General features: G+C 38.3%; 1 protein-coding gene across 2 annotated transcripts in view; it reads left to right on the top strand.

Annotated features, from left to right (window-relative positions):
* COL5A2 (collagen type V alpha 2 chain) overlaps positions 1-26,165 on the top strand; it is a 155,140-nt gene that overhangs the window by 79,871 nt on the left and 49,104 nt on the right. For both annotated transcript variants that reach the window (XM_076342195.1, XM_076342194.1), the window contains exons 2-6: positions 18,707-18,931; positions 21,029-21,042; positions 23,158-23,190; positions 23,900-23,932; positions 24,603-24,656. In XM_076342195.1, coding sequence (XP_076198310.1) covers positions 18,748-18,931; positions 21,029-21,042; positions 23,158-23,190; positions 23,900-23,932; positions 24,603-24,656 — 318 coding nt within the window. In that variant the 5' untranslated portion in view covers positions 18,707-18,747. The remainder of the gene's footprint in view (positions 1-18,706; positions 18,932-21,028; positions 21,043-23,157; positions 23,191-23,899; positions 23,933-24,602; positions 24,657-26,165) is intronic.

Below are 26,165 nucleotides of genomic sequence, written 5' to 3'. Positions count from 1 at the left end.
TGATTGGTCTGTCTTGAAGAGGGAATTTCACCACTGTGAAGAAGGCAGTATGATGTTCATCTGCAAGCCATGGATTTCATCCCAGGACTTTTCTCCAGTATTTAAAGAATAATTCTTCCAAAGTATTTCAGTGAACTACTTATTCCATAGCACCAATACAGGTCCCTATAAAATTATATAGTTTGGAATAAAAATAAACAAATCATGTTGTCCAAATGTAAATATGGATATATAAAAAATAATTATTTCTGTAGCACCTTGTTAAGTTTGTGAAAGATTATTCACTGGATTCTTGTATTTGGAGGTGAAAGTGACTGTTAGACCATCTATCCTCTGACCCTCTGTATATCGCACTTCATTCATTCTCACCACTTTACCCTTGAGCCCAGTATTCTGTGTTTGACCAAACTATGTTTTTATTGATTACATCATTATTAAAAAACTTAGTGTGCCTCATTCTTCTAGTTTCTCAAGAATTGTTAAGGTACCTTTTATTTTTTTGATGGTTCCTCATCTATCTAGTTGGAAAACGCAGTCTCTCAGACACACGTGAGGTTCTTGTGGACGTTTGATTCTCATCTGTGCTTCTTGATAATGTCAGTGGGGTCTAGTACGTCTTTGTGGGATCTAATGTCTTGTCTGTTTGCATGTTGTTGGAAGTCTTGGAACCTCAGCATTTGCTTAGTATTTACAGAGATGTATACTGAAATGTATCATCTGTTATCCACTGTTCCATTCCTAACATGACGTAATCTTTATTATTCTTTCGTGCCTCAATAAAAGCATTAAAGCTCAACAGTGATTTCTGTTACTTAGAGTTTGAAAATTGTTACCTTATATCAATATTCCTATGTACTAGAAATCTTGTCCTAGTGTTGTTTGGTTTTTTTGGAAGGCTGACTATAATGTGGTTATTACATAATATTAGCCAGGGATCTAGTGCTGACCCCGTTACAACTTAGCAGGTTGCAATGCCTCTTACAGAGGATGAGAAGATTCCAATTAATTTCAGTGAGATTTAGCGGATGTCCTTCAGTGATATTTAGCTGGGTCTGGGAAAAGGGCTGTATCTGTAATGGTGGTCAGACTGATTTTTTTTTTAAATTTTTTTTTTTTTTTTCTTTCATGTACATAGATCAGCTCTATTACAAATAACTTTCTTTGCCTGTGTAAGAGTCCTGGAACTGCTGCTAAACCAAGTGCAATGAGGCACAAATATGCAGGTCTTGCACAAGAGATCTCCAGCGATCTTCCTCTGCTCCTGCCTTCTGTCATTTTTGTAACTTGTTTCTTCACTCTAATTGCATGTAATGAAGATAACTTCCAATGGGGCAAACAAGTCCTCAGGCAGATTTCTAGAAGAGTTCCACATCTCAAGTAAATTACATTAAATTGTAGATGCAGTACACAAAAGTATTTACTTAAGTTTAATAAGCAAACCGACTAAGAAATTACAGAGGATGGAAATTATTTTTGAGACAAATGATTTAGTATGTTCAGAATCCAATCAGTATGCTTAGTTTCAATTACATATTTAATATTGTTCCTTTAAAAATGAGCAATGCGTGGCCTACTAACATAGTAATTAAGTAAAGATTAGGTTAACACCATTAACTGAAATATCATTTGAATCAGATCTTGAAATGTAATTACAAAATGCTGTATAGTCATTGTGGAGAACATGGTTTCTACGGATATTTCTAATAGTGTACAGAGCTGATATATACCAAACCAAAGCTTTTAATCCATGTGGAAGGTTGTATAGTAGAATCAATAAATGCCAGTGTCTAAGAATGATTTTACAGTGTGATAATTTCAGTTTGATCATTTGCAACCATCTCCATGAAATAATACCTTTTTTTATATTTAGAGATTGTGTATTTTCCTGATGAACAAATAGAAACTAATGAGTGGAGGTATTTCTGGGTTTTGTATTCAAAATTGAAGAATATTAAGATTTTTAACTAGTTTCAATGGCCTGATACTCAGCAGCTACGCAAGATTATTTTTCAGAATTGACTTTTCTTATTTATTTATTATTACTCCTTTATTAATGCCATAATTGTATCTTACTCGGCGGTCACCTTTCTGATTTGTTGGAAAGATTCTATGAAGTATGGCAAGCAATCGCTGAGCTATGTGCTTTTATATGTTGTTATATTTGAATTATAGACTGTATTGAGTGTAAACCACGCTGCTCTGCTTAATATCAAGAGCGTAAGGGGCCCTGAAACAACAAGGCTGTTTATGTTCTTCAAGTGTTGATATCCAAGGAGTGCCTCAAAGTGAGGTTTGCTTCTGAACGCAATTTAATTATAACTTTCTGTTTGTTAAAATGGCGCAGCCCAACTTGCGGAACCGTGCTATGTGGGTCAGCCTTGAAATATATAACTTATATTGTTCTTCTAATACATTGAAAGGATATTTTGAATCCCCAAACCTTGTTGATACAGGTGTATCGAATCACTGTCTTCCGAAATATGACTAGATAATTTAAAAAAATGAAGGTATACTTTGTAGTGCCCAAGGAATAGTCTCTGTTTTGGCATAATACATTTTTAGCACTAAGTCAGACTTGCTCCTGATGTTGAAGAAAGGCACATTTTCACCTCATATATTTGCTCCTGGTAGAAGAAAATTAAATCGGAAAAACTGCAAAATATACTCCATAGTAGTTCTAAGTTACTGGATTTCTAAACTGATGGTTATTGTATTAAAATAGCGATTTCTGTGTAATATAGCAGTTTATCAGCTGTTGCACAGTGGGGTGCATCTCATCTTGGAAGTAAACTTCTCCCTATTTGTCCTACAGTATATCAACAGGGAAGATTCACCCTGTGCCCCAAAGTAAACACAAATTTATATCAGTTTCTTGTGTTCACGCTTAGTAGTACAGAATTGTATAGGAGGCTACACCCCTGCCAAAATGCCACAGAGCTTAATGCTCAGCTTGATTACTCATTCACTCAAAACCAAAGCAACAGTCTTCAAGTTTCTAAAAATTGCCTCTTTGGGGGATTTCCCAAACACTTAATTGATCTAATTTATATATATATATATATATATATATATATATATATATATATATTTATATATATATATAAAAAAAACCCCACATAATATCTAATATAAGATTTTTATATTTATATTCTATATATATAAAAAAAGCTATTACCTAGCTTTAGGTAGGTGTAACCTTTGTTGCACTTCGTACATTCTCATGTTTTATATATGAGAATAACTGCAGTAGCTCACAGCATCTGATACAAATTTAATCTATCATGTTAACAGTGTTTAATTTATTATTCATTTCAGTGCCACAACGGTAAAAAAACCAAAACACCCCACCAACCACAAATAAATCCTGTCAAAAAGTCCCCTGTCAAGCAGTGAGCAAATTCCTTGTCAAGAAAAGATTTGTGGTCCAACTATAGGAGGAAATTCAAACACCCCAAAGTTTCTAGCACAAGAAGAACAGAGTGCTAGTCAATGTGAAGTGAATTGTGCAAGCATAAAAAGGAGAGCCTGATGCAAATTTAATGAAATTAGAAAATGTTTTTGTGATTGTTAAATTAGAGGGGTCTAAACTATAATGTTAAATTCTGGGTTGGATCCAGAAATGAGTGGTAAGAGAAGCATTGGTATATTTACTTTTTACATAGGTCTTAAAAAATCATTCATTTGCAATAGATACAGTTAGCGTACATGCATTAAATTATCCTAGATAACCATCAGTTCTAGATCAAAGCAGTTAAATGCTTTTGGGAAGGACAAAGCTGAACTAATGTTTTCTGAAATGTATTGATGTTGTTTGTTAATTTGGGGCTTGTTTCAGCAGTAATGAAATCTGCGTTGGCTTATCCGTTAGGCAAAGATTCTATTTATTTATTTATTTATTTAAGGACCTAACCTTTTCCATCTATCACAAATAGCTATTTTATCTGTGTTATTTTCAGTTTCTAACAGGTCTTACCCTTGGTTTACAACTATTCATAAAAATATATATTGTACATGCATATTTGTACATATAGGACACAGTATTTGTACATATATGACAGTATATGACAGAGATGATGCACGTTGTGATTCTGCGTCAGTGAAGTCACTGCCATTGTGCCATGAACATCCACAGAAGCAGACCGAGGTATGACCTTGCATAGTGAGTCGCTTCTGGTAGAAATCAGCGAACTGCTGGGACACTATCACGTTCTCTGTCAACCTGCCCCCAAACACCTCCCTTCTCTCTTTTCCAATGTTAGCTCAAGAATTACTTTTTCCCCAATTTTTCCAGGATACTTCTGGGATTGTATCTTGTTAGTTGATGTAGAAATGTTGCCTGCCCGCTTGAAAGCTGCTGGTAACAGGGAGGCCTTTTATGGAAATGCTGACACAACTTTATCTATAGCATAGCAGTGTAATCCATCTGTTTCCAATAAGGTGGTTATTATCTTTTCTTGTCAAACTTATCACTACGAAAATATTTTGCTCTCTTCTTCAATGTCTGTAACGTAAAGGAGTGCAGTTACGGACGTGATAAGAATGAGCTTTATGAAGGATAGTTTTCCCTTTTGATACCATGCCGTTAATATATCAATTTATGCATATTTCATTGCCAGAGGCAAAAAGCTATATTCCTTTTTATATTCTCCCAGTTCATCGGTTTTGGTAGTTCTTCAGGGATACAACACAGAGGACCACACCTAGACATGCATCTCATTCTGCAGCTCTTAAAATTGCTACATATCCACTTGTGTAAAAAATGGTGCAGCAGATGACTGTGCTGAAGAGTGATTGTAAACAGTGGGAGAGTCTGTCAGCGGTGATGTTGATCCATTAACTTCAGTGCCACTATACCCGTTCACACAAACTGAGGGTGAGGTTCTGTATATTCAGTCTGTGAAAATTTGTCTGTTTTTTTTCTTTTGCTCATTTCATGCAATTCTGTCTGTTGTCTTTGTCACGTGTAATAGTCAGGTTCATGACAACAGGTGGATGTGAGGAGACCGTAAGCCTTAAAGGATTTTGCTTTAAACTTTGAATAAGGCCCCGGTGAATAAAAGTATGGTGTTGCCAACTCAGTGCTGAAGGCCTGCTGAAGGTATGCAAAACGTCTTGTGGGTGGTCTAGGAGTATAAAATATACTTGTTTTATTACGTGCATCTAGTATACGTTGCAACATTACTGGAAGTCTGAACTCTCACATGAATTTTTGAAAAGAGCCAGGCAGCAAAGCACTCCACCAAGGAGATGTGCATCGGTGTGTTAGCAGTTCACTTTTAGATCACTGTTTTCTTTAAGGCAGAAGTTACGTTATACTTGAAGACAGTTAGAAAGCTGCTCTTGAGTACTGGCTGTTCCTCGAGTATTTGGAAGGTCTGGGCGCAGCACACATGCATGACAATTCTGCTTGGCATGAGATACAGAGCTTGGTCTCACTGCACGTACGATATAGTCCAGCTCGTCGTTCATATCTTGCCTCTGTGTATGTGCAGATCAATCGTGCGGCTCATGCCTTGTAGGTCCACTATTGGGCACTCATCCCTGAAAGTGCTCTGTCTGTCTTAAATAAGCTCTGGTGTGCATCTTTCACTCCTTATTTCCTGTAGTGCATTTTATTTTAGAAAAATTATTTCATTTTAACAACCCTTTAATGAATTTGATTCCAGGTATGAGCCTGCTAACCTGGTAGGATTAGTGATATTTTAAAAATAATATAGTGATGACATATTTGGCCTTATTTGCACAAAAGATTGTTGGGAGTAGCTGCGTGAGGCTACATTAGCACAGACCACTGGCGGAGGAGGAGTTAGTGAGGAAGGACACTGGCAATATTACGTTTCTTCACTAGGTGAATGAGTTTAGCAATAGGACACTCTGTTCTGGAAATTATCACAAACCTCTAGTGCACTTTGTGGATAGATGCCAGCAATTTCTAATCCTCTGGGAACTTTCTTAGAACAGAGTGATAGATATCTATGTAAAAAACAGATGCTGACTGAGGGACTGAAAGTCAAAATCTTTAGCTGGCGTAAACTGGAGAAGATCCAGTCTACAGACAGCTACTGATTTTTCAGAGCTGTGACTCTTTGAATCAGCTGAGAATGCAACACCATATTTCCAGCCTTTTTCTTCAAGTGTAGGAAATATAAGTACCTTTGGCAATGCTGTTGGTGATTGTAATATTCTGAAGGAGCTAAAAGACTAGAGTTTGTTCAAAAGCTATGTTAAGTTTGAAGTGTAACATCCCTAATTGATTGACTGAATTTCAGCAGGCGGGTAGAACTAAACATGTTAATTTACATGTAGATGTTCCAGTCTTGCTTTGCACAGAAATGTGAGTAATGACTCAGGCAATAAAGCCACCTCTTAAAGGACTTGAACATAAATATCTTACAGGCTTTGAAGAACCAAGATAATGATCTTACTTCTGTCCTTTTGATCATAACGAGCATCGGACTTTACTGTTGTTACCAAAAGCATGTTCCACTATATTTAGTACTTCGCTGAACTGGGTTCGTATTTCCAAACTGATGGTAAAAAAAATAGCAAATGGTTGCCTATTCCTAAATTGTTGAGTGGCAATGATTTTTTTCTAATAGGATGAGGTATTGTGGATTACTTCTTGCTGTGGAGTTACTGATGCTTACAAAATTTTATTGAGCAGTTCTTGAATGTGAAATTCTAATGTTAAGGCATCTTCTTGATGTAACACTCAAAGATATGTAAGGTGGTAAAGTAAAGGAAGGATATGTTTTTTTTTCTTCATGAAAGTTTCAGAGGAGGAATTTTGGGTTTGGAGGAAGAAGATGAAGTGGAAGGGTTTTGTGGTTCAGAACATGAAATTACGTAGGAACATAAAAAGATAGGAAATGAAGGTGCTCTTTGAGGAAAAGTAGGACCTTGAAAGGCTCGGGTGAGCTTGTGATAAGCTGGAGTTTATCTGAACCAAGAAAAACGTTATTTGAGCTTCTCCAGGGAGTCACCTGAAAAATATTGGAGAGAGCTGGTGAATGGACTTGTATCATGTTTGTATGCCAAGCTGCTTCTTCAGTCACAGACTATTGTTTAAATGCAAAACGTGTGATAATTCCCTATTCAAGTAGAGCCCACGGGGCCCTAAAGAGGACCTTTAGGTCCTTTATGAAAAGTGTTAAACTGTAAGGTTGAAAGAAGTAATTGGGCTGTTCTTATTTGTTGCTTGTATTGCAGTCAAACACTGTGTGAAAGATGTGATTGGTGATGCATTTCATGTACCACAAATAGTCACTTCTAATGATCTACAGCATTACAGAGAAAAAAACTATGCTGAAAGGTATAGTTTATAACGAGCTGAAGTGATGTGATGCATCATGAAATTTCAGTGCCTCTATATGCTTTGCACACAATAACGCTTTGCATGGGATTAAAGCCCACTGACATTAATGGGTGTCTTTTGATTGTTGCCAGTGGTTCTGTCCCAAAAGGCTTATCATTTAATAGCACTGAAGACTAAGTAATAATAAAAAAAGGCAGTCCTTTTTTTTTTGGCTGGGTATATACTGCTATCACGTAATTTTGGAGATAGGCAAACTAGGATACATATTTTCACTCTTAAACTGAGTCAAAGGTGATGTACAGGATTTCTGGCTTTCAGCTGGTGACTTCCACTTCAAAGACCAGAACAGGTTTGGTCACATAAGAGCCCAATTGTAAGTCAGGGTTCCCTATGTTGTTTATACAGATTTCCGAGTGCAATGAAGGACTGAGTACACCAGCAACGGGGCATAGCCACACTAGAGTGCCCATATACCCTGAATTGTTCCCTAAAAGTTATCTCGAGTCTAGTATTTAAGTTGCATTCCTTAAGCATGGATGCTTCTCTCGACACCCACACAGATTTTCATTCTTTTACAAAAGGGAATATAAACAATGTTTCTGTATTTTATGCGTTTACGTGCACCTGATTGCAGCTTCTAATGGCTGTGAGAGTTAACTGCTGCAAAAAGATGTCAGTATTCATAGAACTTTGCTTTGGAAAAAAATGTTCTTGTAACTTGGATGCTGCCTTCTTGGGCTTTTAAAGGCTTATATCAAAGAAACAATAGTAGGATAAAATTAAAAAGATCTGAAAAATGATAAAGTAGTTTTGAAAGGAGGAACTAAGGGAAATAGAAAGTAGATTAAGTTCAAAGCAAACAGTAGCTGGAGGTGATGACGGCTGGTTTGTTTTAAGTACGCATCCCTACTTGAATTTTAATTCATTCAAAACCTTTTTAGTATGGACTATTTGCCTGACAAAAGTTCATAACGCTTCATCCCTGAAGTATGGAAGGATATCCAAAGAATAAAAGCAGGAGAGCCTGCAGGAAAACCTTTCATTTCCTCTGTCCCAGAAACCATAATCCTGCAGGAGAGCAAAGTAATGGATGGTATGTATCTTTTTAAAGAACATTTATCAATGTGATGCATCTAAATGACAGGGTGGATAGAATTTCTTCTTTGCTGACTTTTTTTTTTTTACATTCAATGTCTTTTTTAATGCTCATTTTTAATATGTATGGACCAAGAAGTGGGACAATACCAAAGCCAAGTTAAAAATGAAATTGAAATAAAAATATTTAACTTTATTCAAATGCAGGGTGCAGCAACAGAGTCTCCAGATAGGCAAAGATACCTCTAATTCTTCTTTCACACTGGATTTTTCTTACAGAGAGTCTCCAGATAGGCAAAGATACCTCTAATTCTTCTTTCACAATGGATTTTTCTTACAATGTCTTGTTAACGTTAATGCCTTATTAACAAGGTTAATGTTACCACTTCCCACTGTTGCATAAAGGCAAAATAAGAAACTGGGTTTTACATAAACTTCCTTCTTAAATTGAATGAAGTTATGCAACACTCTGCAAATGGAATAAGAATATTCTTCCCTTCCCCTAGCTCTATTCTTCTTCTTCTAGGAATTAAATTAAAATATGTGTTGGTCTGCAAATGTGAGCGTCTACTTGAAGGCATCTTGGGAGTTGCAGTATACAACCACCAGCCTGTGCCACAGAGGAAGCCGTTTATAAATATCTGGGTTTTCCCTAGCCAGTCAGGATGAATTGAGGCGACTTTGAAGAGGTCTCATGACTCAGTAATGATGAAAAAGATAGAACTGGGTCAGGTCAATGAAAACAGTTTTCCTTAGCTTGATTGGGATGTTTGGTTTTTACAAGGCTTTTTTGGTATAAAGATCTCTCTAGCAAACCCCAATGTTTTCTTGACTGAATAGGTAATTTCAAACATCCTGAAAATGAAAGGAAGAGTTTTCAAGTGGATGTATCTAATAAAAGTACCTTCCGTGGTATTTCAATAATTCAATGCTTTCCAACAAAAAAAAATTTGTAGAAACATTCCTGACCAGTGCTAATTGTCTTTTATATTCAGTCTCAATGATTTTCTCATTCCTAACCTTTATTGAAATGAACTGAGCTCTGCTCACTTTTTACTTACTGACATTGTTATTTTTAGGCACTGAAAGAAGGAAACTGCTTATTGCTCTTATATCTGTAAGTAATAAGTAAGTTTAACTTGTGTAGAAGTGAAACTCTCTCTTGAGCATGAAACACACCTAAATCACTGTCTCTTCCTCACACACATGCATGTGATTGACTTTAGATTACACTTAAAACTAGGCTGCTCCTTTATAACCTTCATCCCTGATGCTGTGCAGAAAACAGCTAGGATGCCCTGAGGGCTGCCAAAGCCTGTTCCATGTCATCTTGAAAGCAGAAGTTGCTGACTGAGCTGCCTGAAGTGTGGTAAAGGTAATGGTAGCAGAAAAGAAACAGAGGCTTTGTTCCTGGAATTTTTGCAGACTTTCGTGCTTACCATTCTTTTTTAATTTCTCAGAGGCCCAGAGTTTCAGCAAATGAATAGCTTTTCTGTACAAACAGCATATTATGAGTATAGCTTTCCAGCAATACCTTCCTACTCCACCCAAACACTGGGTAGTTTTCGCCTCAGTTTGAAATGCTGAGCCTGTTGGAATGCAAGGATTTTTAATTATGGAATTGAATTTTCTTACTAATTACAAATCTTTAGTTGAAAAAGAGGGTGATATTAGTCAGCAAGGATGCATTTAGGGGATTACATGAGTCCGCTTTGCAAACCGCAATGTAGAAAAGCTTTGTGGAAAAGGCAATGTGTAATGATAGGTTTCTATTGAACTTTGATGTGTATAGCTTCAAAGAATGAGGATGTTTGGGCAGCAGCATGTTTCTCTTAGATGTAATAAGAAAAGACATCCATACGCGTTTTGTCTGACTTCAAAGGAGCTAAATCCTACGAAACAAGGAAGGCAAACCAGTTCTTTTGCAGTGCACGGTTATTTTATCAGTTAGACTTTGAGTATCATAGCACATGTGAAACTAGAACAGTGGAACTTGTAAGAGTTTGGATAGATGGGTGCAGAGAAGACAAGACCAGACTGCAGTTAGGGGCTATATATTGAATGAATTTTCCCTTTGCCATTGCATTGGTTAAATCTGATTGACTTCTACAATGAGATAATTGGCTTGGTGAACAAAGGAAGAGCAGTGGATGCTGTTTACCTTTAGTTTAGCAAGGCTTTTGATGCCATCTCCCATAGCATCCATAGGCAAATTGGGGAAGTATTCAGTCCCATATTCAGTATGGGACTGAATGGGTAGACAACAAGGTGGATGAAAACCTGGTGGGGCTATTGAGTTCAAAGAGTAATGGTTGGCAGTTCAAAGTCCAGCTGGGGGCTAGATAATGGTGACATTCCCCAAGGGTCAGTGCTGGAACCAACAAGAAATAGTTATTTCTGAACCTGGCTGACACAGTGCAGTCTTACCCTGCACGGCTTGTTGCTTGGGCAATTGGTTTCTGGCTGGCTGGACAACCAAGATGGCTTCTTGTGAATCGCCGATAGATTTACTACAGGAATCCAAATGTACCATGAGTGGAAACCGTGTCTCGCTGATACTGGCAATGAAAGCAGCTCAGAGAATTTTCTTCACAGCCAAAATGCATTATTCTTTACTGATGCACAGCAGTCCAAGACTGGATTTTGGAAAGACCAAAATCAAACATTCATGGATTCCAGAACAGCAAGCCAAAGTAGACAGTAAAAGAATATTACATTTTCATTGTAACATTGCTATTTTAGACTTAGGTTTAAATACATTAGGCACAGTTCCTTATGTCCTGATAAGATTTTGTTTAATTTGTAGTAGCAGCAGGTTGGGCAGAATTCCCACTGCTGGGGCATGTTTGCTTCCAGAATGAAGCCTCTTACATTTTGGGAAATGTGCTAATTGCAGTTTTAATTCTGTTCTAATTTTAAAGACAATGCCTGTATCGCCGAACTTGTGAGCATTCAGCAGTGCTGAGCCCTGGCCCTGTTCTGCCTCTGCTGACTGAAACGCTCTTGCAGCATGTTCTCTTTGTAAGCTCCCCACGAAAAGAATCTGCTGTTTCTGTGGGACCGGCCTGTCTTCATGCAAATGAAAGTGATTCCGCTTAAAAATGTCATCACAGAGTCAAGAATGTGCTCCAGCACTTTGCTTAGAAAAACAAATGATCTCTGTTGCCTCAAGTCTCTTTTGAAAGAATAAAATGTAATAATTGGCCATGATAAGCACTCTTTTAGGCTTTTTCTGCCCTGAGTCAGGAAGAAAACTGCGGTACAGCTATAGCTGAACTGACTTCTCTGAAACTACCTTGAATGACAAAGTCCAAGCAGGGCATTTGTGGCCGTGTGGGCTCCAGCAGAGACCAGGCACCCTGCTACAGACTTCAGCTTTTGACTGATTTGCTCCAGCTGCTGAAATCTGGGACAGTGTTTTCTCAGGCATGCCCTGAATGGCTCTCCATTACAATCTATGCACAGCCTTAGACATTTGGAAGTAATTTTATTTCCCGCTTGAGGCTTGATGCTGTCATCTGAGAGTATTTGAATAAGCCCTGCTGGCAGATCAGCCTCTTCAAACTCCCTCTTTCACCCTATTCTCCTACAGGCACCAAGCAACGTGTCCAGCCATCCTACTTGTGAACCAAAGTAAAACCAGAGAAAAACAAAGTAAAAACATGTTTACATCCAATCTTATTCATGGGATAACTCTAGTGAGTTAGTTTAACTAAGTGCTTTCAAAGTATGCCGATCAAAGACTGTTGAGTAACCAACAGAAAAGGACCTTGATACCTAGCAGTATTTATTCATACTTAGTGTTATTTGTGGACTCTGCAGGAAAAACAGTTGAGTCTGTAATTTTCCAGTTCTAAAATACGTTTTAAAATTATCTACATCATTTAGGAGAACACCCTGGGACTTTTCTACTTCTGAAACAAGGCACAAAGGGTTGCAGCTCCTTGTGTAAAGGGTTGACCCCCTCAATCACATTGAAAACTCATTTGGAATTAAGACCATTCAATGTCTTTTAATCTGTGGAATGCTTTTAAAAACATTTATTTATTGTCAACTTTGCAAATTATCCTCTAGGATTTTTTAAGCAGGAACTCTGCAGGAAGGATTAAATAAAACCCCACCTCTTTTCTGAAGAAACAGTTCTGATGAAACCTGGTTTCTTACAGGTTTGTGTTTTAAACCGCATTCCCAAAAATATAATGAAAAGGATTTGTTGTTATCCCCTGGTTTTACAAGGGAGCCTTGGTGGGGCACTAACTTGGAACTCCCTTCTCTGCCGAACTGAATGCTCACAAAATTTGCAGGAGCACAATTATGTTAGTGACCTGATCTCTCACAAGGTCTCTGTCAAACTTGGCTGAAATGAGCCACTGGAATCAAAGGGGCTTGGGGACACAGATGTCACAGTGCAGCCAGTAGGATCACATAAGCCTAATTTCCTTAGGAAAGCATAGGGGAAATGCAAAATGAAATGTTCATCCGGACCTTCTGCTGGCATAAAACAACACAGGGCCACAGACTTTGAGAAAGTAATCTTATTTTAGACCAATGAATGTCTGTGCTAGCTACTCTTCTAGACAGTCCTGTAATGAATAAATCCTTTGCATGATACTTTTGATGAATCTGTGCGTGTCATTCGTTGCTTATTCTCTTGGCTATGCAGGGAGACTTAAACAGAATTTGATGCCACCGAGAGAACGTTAATCTTCTGTAGCCCTTAGTGAATTAACAATGTGTTACAGACCTTGCTAGTGGTCAGTGTTTCCAAGAGAATGATGAGTTATTTGGATTTAAGTGCATTGTTGTACTGTAGCTGTTATCTAAAGTTCACTGAGATGTATGATGTATCCTGAATGGAAATGTCTGAATGCAATTTTGATTTCATTTTGACAATCAAATATTTCGTATTAAGTTAATTGTGAATCAGTTCAGTCTTTTATTGGTAAGGGATTCCAGGTTCATCCTCATGTATGTAACTGTAAAGTACTTATGTAAACTGTGTGTGTTAATCATTATTAACAAGAATTGTTTCTGTGCAACAAATGAAAAATAGGTTTTGTATTTATCAGCACTCCTGAAAAGTATCTGATTTTCAAAATAATTGCTGTTTACATTATAATTTGCATGGCACAGTAATTTGGATAACACTTTATTTTTTACCACTCAACAAAAGTTATCAAAAGATAAACAAAACAGGTGGTCTGATTCTTATTGGAGTAAATGAGAGGTTTTTTCCATTGATTTAATGGGAGCTGGATCAAGCCCTACATTATTGTTGCAGCAGGCTGACAATCAAAGATTATTTAACACCAAGCTCCTCTTGTCCCTCTCTTGGCAGTCGGTACACATGCACAACAGTATATCTGCAAAATGGTTGTTAGCACGTATTATCTTTCACTTTGATTTGCTTCTGCACCTCTGCTTTGTGAGTCAGCAGGATTAAATTTTGTATTTCATAACCTGAAACTCAGCTTTTCATATTCTAAAAATTTTTAAAATTAAAAAACACTGTATCTATGTAATCTTATATTTCCTTACACTTTTCACAAACTAGCATCAGGATGACAAAGAGAGGATGAGAAGCTGTTTTGTTTCCAACCCTTTTTCATTAAATAACCATACCTCTTCTGTCTTTTTATGTTAAGCAATGTAAAAGCATTGGGGTTTGGTTACAGTATGCATCAAGAAGTCCCTCTTGGCAGAAGAAAGCATAAAACTGCCAGTCTGTGCTTTCAATACCAGTCATCTTTTCTGCCTTTGCTAGACTAGGTTCTTTACTGCTGTAGGTCTATCAGCCTTTAGGCTCCTTTAATTATAGCAGTGGTAGGACTAGTAAAAATACAATGAAATGGAGCTGCTTTGCTGTCAAATCCTTTTCTTTCCCTTACCATTTAATCTATGAACCAAAGTTGTTAATGTCTGCAGAGAACCTATATATCTGCAAGTTTTCCTCGGGCCATTTTTTCCCTAAGTAGGGCATTGAGAGATGTATTGCCTTCCATCTTATACCTGCCGTCTCTTCAGCTGAGGTAATGGTGGTTGACTGCTTCCATATTAGGTTGTCTATAAGCAGAGACGGGTAACAGGAGAGTATAGTTTGGGGCTTTGGGAATGTTTCTGCAAGGAAAAGTAAGACCTTAGGGTGACAGGTTCAGCAAGCCTCCCTGTTTGTATGTGTGGAGTAGTCTTTCTTTTCTCCCTCTTCTTCGCCTTTTCTTTTAAAATATTTTTGCTCGACACACTGTGTTCTCCCCCCCCCCCAGCTTAATTTTATCTTTTTATAGTGTCGTTTTCCTTCCTTCTCTCTTTCTTTTTGTTCTACCTGGTTCCATGCCCAGGCCTTACTTTCCTCATTCACATGCAAGATGTGAACCAGAAGTCCATGAAAGCAATAAGGGTACAATAATGTGGAGTAACTTTAAACAGCAAACCAAGCAGCAGAGGATTTCCAGGTGTTGCTTTCAAAATGATGTATATCTGGTGGTGCATGGTTTCCTATGCTGTCTTTTAAAACACTTGTCCTGTCGTTGGCTTGTTGAGGAGTGGAATTAACCTTGAGAGAAATGTACTTGAAAGGAAAACAGTCTCAGCATAAAATGCCCAAAGTAGGGTGTGCCTTGCATGCCTTTACTGTGCATAAACTTCTTTGACACTTGCTCGTGATGACTGATGGGCTTTGACAGCCATCTAGTGGCTGAGATGGGGTTCCCCCCCCCAGTAATTGGTACAATTTCAGTGTTGTCACAAAACTGGGCCTGGGTATGTCAGTGCATGATGTGGTTTTTACTTCCAAACTGTTGATGCGTAGTCTCTGAGTATGATGATTTAGTATATTAGCTATAACTGACTGTTCGACTTCTGATCAAATAGTTCTTTAAAGCAAAACTGATACTCCAACAAATCAATATATAGCAGAAGAATAATTGCATTGCTCACTGTGCTTTTCATCAAAGTCCTCTTTCATGAAGGTCCTTTGTGCAAGCTCATGAATGAATGAGTCCTTAAATACATCATAGGGTATTTCTTCTACCTTGCCTTTTATATTTGCAGACTGCTTTGAAACTAATTTTCACCGACTTCAATGGATTTGCAACCCTGTAGATTCTCTAGTCAGGTCCAATACCGATTAGAATTTTACTTTTTGTTGGTAAGAAAGGAATTGGATAATGGGCTAGCAGATCCTTTTGCCATGTTAAGAATTTCCAAAGCTGCTTCTCAAGCCATTCAGCACCTTGTGTTACAACTGCAGAGGTAGAAAGAACATGTGACATAAAGAGTTTGTGACTTGGTCTCTGTAATCAAAAAAACTTGCGGATTTCCAAACCAGGGAGGAAATGGTGGAACAATTTCCTTTGCTGCCTTTCCTGGTCTGGGTGTAGATAGATACCATGCCTGCAGTTCAGGCCTGAGAGTAAAATGTCAAAATGTGCCTGTGGGATGAGCTGGCTTTGAAATAGCTGCTCTTTCCAGGTTACTCTCTCAGTGTAATGCAGTCACAGCAGAAAGGAAAACTAGAAGCACCAAACGTAATCAAAAGATTTAAAATTAAAAATGTTTTCTAGCAGTATTGTGGGGTAGGGTTTTGGTGGGTTGTGGTGGGTTTTTTTGTTGTTGGTTTTTTGTTTTTTTTTTTTAATCATCAGCATATCTGCAATCTGATAGGAAAACAGACTTCTTAGTACACTTCCAGAAGCTGGTATGTGCTTTTTTCCTCTGCCTTTGTCTGCCTCTTTCTCAGCTGCTGATCGGGACCCAGGCAGAAGCTAGTCACCTTCTGGCTCAGCTCTGATTTGCCAAAGCAGTTGCTATGTGGTTTATTTGAAGTTATGACAGAATGCTGACTTTGGGCTCAGTAACTTAGAAATTTCATTTATGCAAACTGCTGCTCTTCTGAACAGCACAACGAGTTCTGCGGGTGATACATTAAGGGAGACATAGACCATATGCCAGACATCTGGGGGGAAAAGGCTAAATATGTCAGACAGCACGTTATGTCATGCACACAAGGGAGAAGCAAGAAGAGTGCTTTCCAAAATACGGTCTGCAGTTTGGAAAATGATTCTCAGTGTCATAAACGGACTGTACAGCACGCTTGGTTGATATCTTTACTTCACACTGAAAACATTTCCTCCTGAGCTTCTGCAGCACCCCTTTGAGTCACTTTGTCAGTGGGTATGATAAACCGATTGAAGAGAGGAGTAGGCCGGGTACAAATTTGGATTTCAGTTTCTGTTAGAAAGCTGCAGAAGTTAGTGATGGCAGGCAACAGTTAATGACACATCTGCTCCATTTCTCTGAGCTTTGACATTGATGGAGTAACTGGACTTGAGTTAAGGCATGAAGCTGAAATCCCAAATCTGTTCATGTTTATTACTTTGTGATTTCCTGTTTTCATCTGGTTTAAATTAGGACAGAAATGCATAGAACAGTCAAACTGTCCTTGTGCTTAGAGCTGTTAATTTTTATGCTAATAACAGGTTTTCTTAAAAAAAAATGGTCGTGATCTTTGACTAGTGGGATGTGTCCTTTTTTTTAATATATATATATTTAAAAAAAAAAAAAAATTGCTACTATTCCCAGTCTTGTATCAGAAGTTAGGGCTGTTTGGGAGTTTTCAGATAATGGTTTTAACTGGATTGTCCAGTTTCAAAGACATTTTTGATAGGAGGGTTTCTGTGGTCAGATGGAGCTCCCACCCAGGTAAGGTTAATCTTCTCTGCAGCATCCCAGGGCCCAGGAGAATCATTCTGGACTGTGTGCGACAGCTTTGCTATGTATGACTCAGAGGAGGGCATCTTGGCACTGGGGTTCTTGGTTTGCAGGTTTGTGACCCATTGTCTAGGGACAGCCTGGGGACAGTTCATTGCTTTTGCAGGCGCTTGTGTTCCTTTAGAGGATGAAATATTCACTGGGCCGAAGTGAAAAAATCTTTTTTTGCTGATAGGGCATTCTGTAAAATGTTGGATACCCAAAGAAAAGTTTCCACTTTACTTGATTTTTGAGTTCTTTGTCAGACATATTTTATTTTTAGGGGGAGATACTGAGTTATACTCACCTAATGATTAAAAAAATAATCCAGATATTTGGAGTATTTGCCTACAGAGTAGGAAGAAAACAAAGGCATAGAATTACGTATGGATAGAACAGTACCTAAATAGATGGTTATGTCCCCTTAAATGCTGCCATCAGTCAAATGGGGAAATTTTTGAAATTTCTAAGTTATAAATTCAACCCAGAGTTGTTCCACCTTGGTGACAGTAGATTGCTTGGAAAGGAGAGAGCAAAACCTATGTTGAATGGATTTCTAAATAATTAGTAAGAAATTAATTCTAAATTGGAATTCAAGGAAAAGACAGAATAGTAATAGTATTAAGACAAGAAAGAAAGTAAGCCTTCTGTAAATGGAGTGGATTAGGTTAAAAATGACATATGCAACTTCGATAAAATACAATGACCTCCATACAAATGCGCGAATATGTACATAGATAGGACATATGCTTATAGTCAGTCAATGATGTTCCTATATAAATGGCCACATAGGATAGTCTTTCATAAATAGTTAAAATATCTAAGAGGTATTTTGTATGTGGCTAATATATATCCATTGCAATAATCTATGCGTGTGTTGGGGTAATCATGTAGGGCCACGACCAGCTGGATTATAAGAACTAAGCAAAATCGCTCAGCTGGAGACACTGCTGCATGTACCCTTGCACTGGAGATTGCTGTTGCCACTGGACAGTGACTGACTGTCCTGTTTGGAAGATGTGATTCTCTGTGTTGGTATTACCTAACACCAAGACCCCAATAAATGAGGAGTTTTCTCTTCAACAAATACTGCCATGTCTGTTCAACGCTGTCGTAAGTCTGGCTGTGTAAGGTACCTGCAGTAGGGAGCAAGTAGCGTATGCCATTTCGTACAGAAGTCTCGCAGGTTCTTCTTCCCAGTCAGATGTCTCTAACACCCTGTGCACAACAGTTACAAAGAGCAGGAACATGGCAGGAGTTCCTCAATGCAGAGTTAGTACCCTACTGAGCAGAATGACATCCAGAGACTCGTGAGGCAATGTTCATTTGATACTGTGGTGGGTTTGTGCACTCCATGATGACTCTATTTGACTTCTGTCTGATCAAGAAATAAGGTGGTAAAATAAGAAAGATATTTAAGATGACTGATATTTAATAGTCCTTAATATCAACTTCAGCTATGCTGGTGGACTGTTTTCTTTCTGTATGTGACTATACCTTTGATTTCACGGTTGGAAAATGTGTTGTATATTCTCTGTCCTATCTCAGGAGAAGATGTTGAAGAAATAGCTTGCACTCAGAATGGCCAGATGTACCTGAACAGGGATATTTGGAAACCCTCACCGTGCCAAATTTGCGTCTGTGACAACGGAGCTATTCTTTGCGATGAAATCCAGTGTCAAGATGTGCTGGAGTGTGAGAACCCGCAGGTGCCCCCAGGAGAGTGTTGTCCTGTGTGTCCCCATACAACACGCGATTTTGACACCACCGTTGGTAAGATTGCTTTCCAGTTCACTTTTTTAAAAGGAGAAACAGCTCAAAGAACTAGGAACCTCATGATACTGAAATTTCTAATAGTATTTCCATGGTGAAAGTTTAAATCTGAAGAGAGTAGATAACTTGGCAGTTATCTTCCATCTTGGGTTGCACCTGAGCTGGCTCTGGAAAGAGTTTTCTTCTGACTATGAATTTGATAGAAGCCCAAATGGCTTTATAACTGAAAGGCTGATCTGAATTCCATCTTGATATTTCAAGGAGGTTGAATTCTGGCTTCTTTTTGTGGTTCATCTGGAATTGAAAGATACATATATTAGGATAAATATTTAAAATAAACATATTTAGATATATATTTATTATATAAATGTATATAATAAAATAAGTGCATGCTTTAATAAAATGCTCAATTCGAGGCCCCTCCAATAGACAAATAAATGTAAAATATGTAAACAGTAAAATGTAAACAGTATAAAGTGTTTCCCCAAAGTGGAAACATGAACGCGTGATCCTTTTGTGAGACATGTTGTGGTTTAACCTGGCAGGCAGCTAAACACCACACAGCCATTCACTCACTCCCCCCCGCCCACTGGGATGGGGGAGAGAATCGGGAAAGAAAAAAGAGTAAAAACTCATGGGTTGAGATAAAGGCAGTTTAATAGGACAGAAAAGGAAGGGAAAATATAATAATAATAATAATGATAATGATAAAAGAATATACAAAACAAGTGATGCACAATGCAGTTGCTCACCACCTGCCGACCGATGCCCAGCCAGTCCCCGAGCAGCGGTCACGGCCCCCTGGCCAGCTTTCCCCCAGTTCATGTACTGAGCATGACGTCACATGGTATGGAATGTCCCTTTGGCCAGTTTGGCTGTGCCCCCTCCCAGCTTCTTGTGCACCTCCAGCCTTCTCAGTCGGTAGAGCATGGGAAGCTGAAAAGTCCTTGACTAGCGTAAGCACTACTTAGCAACAACTAAAACATCGGTGTGTTATCAACCTTATTCTCACACTAAATCCAAAACACAGCACTGTACCAGCTACTGGGAAGAAAATTAACTCTATCCCAGCCAAAATCAGGACAAGACATAAGAAAAAAAATCAGCATGAAGTATTATTAACTCCCTGTTTGCATACCTTCTGTGATATACTTTAAAGATTATGTCTCTTCCAGTCCATTTCTTCTTCCTGGAGAGACTTGGATGAAGCAATCCCCCCTCAATTTTCCTAAAAGAAAATCTCTTAACTTGCAATTAATGCTCATTAATACTGTGTATTGCATTATTTGAACTACATTCTATATATAATAATTAAAGCAATTTCTTCAGGAGATTCAACAGCAATTGCTGTTGATTGGCTTAATATAGAACAAAGTAGTAATAAAGAGCATGTAGTAGGGACTTGTGTAATTGAGCAATGGAGCAAGATGTGGCAAGCATTAATAAATAGATGGTGCATCTTGCTTGTGAGAGGCATTAGGCCAACACCAACAAGGTACACTCAACAAATATAACAGCAGTATGGATACATTCCAGAATTCCTTACTGTTATTCAAGGTATTAATAAAATATTCTTCTGAAGGATTTTTGTGGATATGAGTGTGGCTATATGGCTCTGAATTCAGGCACATGATATTGCAGGTGCTTTTCAAAGAAGATGAGGTCAAAAATCCCTCAGTCAGCTCTACCGTTTGAAAAATACCATGTAATATGTTGTGGATCCATCAACATTGCTTGTATTGAAGTCAGTAATAAAACTGCCTTTGACTTCACTGTCAATCATTATGCCAGCTTCTGACAATTCCCCACAAGATATTCTGCTTTCCTAAAGTGCTTCTTCTTATTCTGTGCAATGCTGAAAAAGGCTGAGAATCGGGGGACATCCTTGCAAAACCGTTCTGATTCCTCACACCTGAACAAGGGAGTATTTGTGTCCCTGGGAACTTCCTCAGCTCCCTGTAGGCGATACACCACCTTCTGTGCATCCAGGATCGGGGATGACTCTGGCTGTAACACCTTCACTCAACTCTTACCGTGTTCTGTCTCTCAGAGTAAAAACATTAATTTCCTCTTTTCTTCTTTTGTTCTTTTTAATAGGTAGAGGAAGAAAGGTAAGAGTTCCTTTAATTTTTTTTTTAAAATGTATTACAACTGTTAAAAGAATCTCTTGCATCTCCTTGGAACACTGTGAAGAAATTAAATATAAGCTCTGTTAAAAACACAACTCTTTCCTCTTGGTCTTCCTTAGTGGCTAGGGAGATTGCGATCCACGTGGAAAAAATGCTGGGATGCAGGCAAAAATCCTGGTCTTAATATAGAGAATCCCATGACTGAAAGTCTTTGCTGCCTACATCGAAGGAATCCAGTTTGAGTAGTTTGGTTGTTTTGTCTCTGGCAGCGCCACAAAACGAGGGAAGGGACCACTAGGTCATTAGAAGCCAAACCATTAAAACTTTCAGCTTGATTTTTGCTGAGACTTAGCTGCCCTGTGTGCGGTAGGTAGAACAACCCCTCTTTAACCTTTCCTGCTGGAGTTGTTAAAACTTTGTGCAGGAGGCATGTCTGTATTATGGTGCAAGGGGTTACTGCATCTTGTCTAGCTGCCCTTGTGTTAGCCTTGACCTATACCTAATTCAAGTATCAATCACGAGATAGCTGTTGCACTACTGCACATAGGCTGGAGCAGCCACTGAGGTATGGCACACTGAGGTATGACACACGGCTGGTACGTCGGCTTTGCAGCCCGTCTTGCGTCGAGGTCAGGTGTATTTACAGGAGCCTAATTTACACCTTTGACTGCTAGGCAAACTTACCCCAAAACTACTCTATCTGGTACCCCACAGCATTGATATGACGAGCTCTGATGTAAAGTTATACTTACAAATTCAAGTTTTTGAAAATATTTTACATTGCTCTTTGATCTAAATAGTGTTTTTAATAAGAATTTTGGTTTTCTTACATTTGCTGTTGTATTTCATTATTTCATATACTTCACCATGAATAACTGGTGTTTTGTATAAATCGCTGGAGGATTGCACAAATATAAAAATACTCATCAGCTGTATTTAAATGTATGAAACCATGCTGAAAACAGTTTTTTGGCATCCTTTCTGCTTTCACTGTGGTAATAATTCAGGCTGGCCAAGGCAGCTTGCATAACATCATGGCCATGTTCGAGTCAACACCAAGTAAAACACTGGCAACCGTTACACAAGTACTCGTGAAGGTCCTTTACAACAGGAGGTTCTGCAGGAGGTAGCACTGTCGGAGCCTGAGTGCTCGACAGGGATGCTTGGTCCAGGTACTGATGAAGAACCGGGGTGATGTGTTCTTGCACTGAGCCACACTTCTGTGGGCAGCATCTCTCACAGTATGCAATTAAACAAAGAGAAGATCTATTCTTACAAAAGAAATTAAAAGACATTCTGATGAATGAGCTTCTAAGATGGTAAGCAGCTACAAGAAATAGTAGAAACAATTTTTAGGTGATCAAGTATATACACTCACTAAAACCGAGTAGCTCTTTATGCAGAGATAGTTTATGGAAATAAATTGACTGTAACCAGCTTATTGGTACTTGATAAACAAGGCGGGAAATTTCTTATCTTTACAAAGTCCTCTTTTTTTCCCTTAATAAAATGGTTACCACCAATAGGTCTAAACCCCGTTATTTTATGTAACATGTAATCATTATCAACACATTCAACCCAAAGAAAAGTCAATTGGCAAATGCTGTGTCCTTCACTCTGAAGCTATGCGATATCATCTTGTACTCTGTCGCTATGCTGCAGATGGACATGCAGGTTTTTTTATGTCCATAAATTTCATGATACGAATTTTAATTTAATACCTTGAAGAAATGGAGTCTGAATGCTGCTCTGGGCGCTGCATTTTGTATGAATCAAATTATCCAATAACAGAACTACAACATGTTTTCTAGTACTTAAATATCATGGTAATTTTTTAGTTTGACTCTTCTTTCAGCCGGTTTGTTATGCAGTTAGAGAAAATCTGATGATTTATAGCCTTCGTTTAATTAGTGTCCATAGTAATTAAAAATAGTATGGATTAGCTATCACAGGTACTTTAATTTAGTCTCAGTTGTATCCTTAGAGAAGTCTTAGCATTTGTCACAGTCGCAGGGATGGTATTGGTGAAACTGGTACTGTTGATTGTACTTTCACTTGTTTTCTGCCATCTGATGTTTTTGTATCTTTTTCCTACAGGGACAAAAAGGAGAACCTGGAATCGTGCCACCTGTAAGTCCATCTTTTTCTTCATTTATCAGCACACCCTTGAAGTGTACATTTTAGTGCTTTAAAGCAGAATTGCAGTAATTAAGGAAATACAACAAAAATGTACAGCCTAGAAATGAAAGGAATGGAATTAATTATGCTGTTTCACATATGTAACATTAGAAATTCCTGTCAGTTGCATTTTTGGGAAAAAATCTTACTGAGTTAAATCTGTCATAATCTTTATTTTTATAGTTAGAATTTTGTGGAGGTATAATGGTAAATTAGTATTTGGAAAGTGTAGAGACATTTGAGGAAACTGGTGAAATAAATTGTCACTTTCTATCTTTATTATCCCTTTCTAGCATGAAGACAAATTTAAAAGAATCGATAAGTTGAGACTAAATCATTGTAATTCACTTATTTATTTCATCTTTTTTAGAATAACAATGATACTTCCAAGATTTTGGTCATATTGCTCATAAAAAGACTCCAAACTGGAAAGAGATAACCAGTGGAATTTTTTTATCTATCTACCTACCTACCTACCTACATAGCTACCTATCCATTCTCCCCCCCCCCCCCCAGCCCCCCAAAAGGCCTTACAGCGTGCCGGGTACTTTAATTTTCTCTCTTGCTATTTACTTTTCAATAACTGATTTTCTGTAGGGTAGTCATGACAAATGTAGCCATAATGTTGTGTGGTAACTTTAATTCGTATTGCCTTCTTTAGGTTTCAGGAATACGAGGCCGCCCGGGACCAGCCGTGAGTATTTTTTGATCTTTTGTTTCTCTGATGATAGCATTTTCCACTTTCTGCCATTTCTGTTTTGTATTGTGAGGATGATGTGAAGAAGGACTCTTCTGTGCCTGTAGTGGGTATTGTCTGCAAAGCCACTGGATTTGAGGAGGCAACAAGATTATGGGATTTTTTACTAGTCTCAGGTCAGCCCATGCCCTAAGTGAATGGATGTGTGCTTCTAGTACATGCATGTCTGAGGACCTTTGTGCGAAGTTAATGCTGGGGAATGCTTTTCTAGCAGGGATCTAGCAGGCGTAGAAGGAGATGCAGTATGCTCCCTGGCTGCAGCTAAGCAGAGAGCAGTTCTGGACTAGCAGGAAGGGTGTCTCAAACTTGTACATCTCCGCATTAAGAGCCTCCAGCATTCAGAAAACCTTTGCTAAATTAACCTGTGGAGCACATGAGAGATGAAATAATTTTGTAGATCTCTGCATCCTGGTTCTACTCCCTTCAGGCAATGTACAGTTGAGAAGAAATACTGAATACTTGGTGCCTGTAGCTGTTTTCTTTATGATCATGTGAAAAAAACCCCCACAAATTAATTTTCAAATAAGCATTGCATTTCATATTTTCAGAGCTTTATTAATTGTTAGCTAGTTTAAAAGGTACTTAATATTTCTAATCTTTCTTTTAGGGACCGCCAGGCTCACAAGGACCACGAGGAGAACGAGGACCAAAGGGAAGACCTGTAAGTTATTAAGTATCTCGGAAATCAAGTACTGGACTAACCTCAAAAGGCTAGATGGCTTTAGGCTCCATGTCTTCTAGAGTTACTAGAACTTTCCTCATATTTTCCAAGAATCAGGTAGCAAACACAAAAACGTTTATATCTCACCATTCCTTGCGTAGATTGAAACCTGAATGTTTTGAGATAATTGACAGAGGTTTAGCAGTATTTCCACTAAAAGTCATTATTTCTCAACAGTTACCCAAAGTAGTGTCTGAGAGTATGGCTTTCTCCAGGATTTAAAAAAAAAAGTAAAGAACAAAACTGGAGCATCACGTTCGCCTGTTTAAGAGCCCAGGAAGTTAGCAGGAGTTAATATGTGACTACATACGTTGGTATGCTGGTGAATAATATAACCAAGATTGCTCAGTGGAAATAAAGACTTCATAAGGGAATTTCAGTGTCTGCATGTGGAGAACCACAGAAAGGCCAAAAGGGAGTGCTGAAAATACCATCCATGTTGAAAAAGCTGGGTCAAAGAGCAGAAGCTGCTAAAAGCAGATTTTAAAGAGTTGTATCACTGTAATTTCTACGTGGATATTTTCCACGTAGAAATTAAAACTAAAACTGACTCCTTTCTGCTGTTCCTCCAATGAGTGCCTCTTGTCCATAGATGGTAATGACACCACTTCTAAAGCAGTGGAGTAAGTGTGTAGCCTCTTTGAGATGGATGCCAAGCCACTGCTGCTCTCTAGATCGCCATGAGACATTTGTCTGATGAATGAGTATCAAGATGCTTAAAAGAATTCTGGAAGTAATTGTGAAGTCTTGTGGTGCACAGAGGAATCTTGACTGTGTTTATAGAGATGTCTGAAGTGCTTTCCTAATGTGCAGTATTATCGACGAGACGCTGAATAATTTCTGATTCTGTGCCATGCATCCCTTGTATGTCTCTACAGAGTGGTAGCTAGAAGCACCTAAAATACCAAAAGGCTGTAAATAGTTTTGAGTTCCTTTGACACAGGTTATTATACTGCTTGCAAAGAGTATCAAGGGATTAGGAACCAGTCAGCTCCTTTGACAAGTGTTACGTCAAAGGTTCTGGTGAGCCGTGTGTATGTCAGAGTGTAGGTCTGAGACCAAAGAGCACTGCTTTAGTTACAGAGTGACTACTAGTGCAGGATTTTTTTTATTTATACTTGTGGGGAAAAAAAAGTTAGCTCACACCTGCAGTTTACATTATGAAAACCTCTCTGCACATTGTTTGTTTGTTTAAAATACCTCATGGAGCAGGTAACCTTGTACAGACACCCTTTATAAAATTAGTCTGGGTAAATACATTACTGACTGGTGGTATTACAAAACCACTAAGCACATTTCCAAGCCTTTTGTTTGTTTCTCTGGATATTTTTTTTTTTTTGGTTCTTTAAATGGGCTTCTACTGGCTAGTGAGCAGAAGGAACTCAACCTTGCTGTGGATCTCTGCCTTTTACAAAAGCGGGACCCTTGGATGTAAAGTGAATCCAGGAG

This window comes from Aptenodytes patagonicus, chromosome 6, assembly GCF_965638725.1.
Source record: "Aptenodytes patagonicus chromosome 6, bAptPat1.pri.cur, whole genome shotgun sequence".
In the NCBI taxonomy this organism is placed as follows: domain Eukaryota; kingdom Metazoa; phylum Chordata; class Aves; order Sphenisciformes; family Spheniscidae; genus Aptenodytes; species Aptenodytes patagonicus.
Note: the sequence above shows the minus strand (reverse complement) of the source record. Positions and strands in the feature narration are given on the sequence as shown.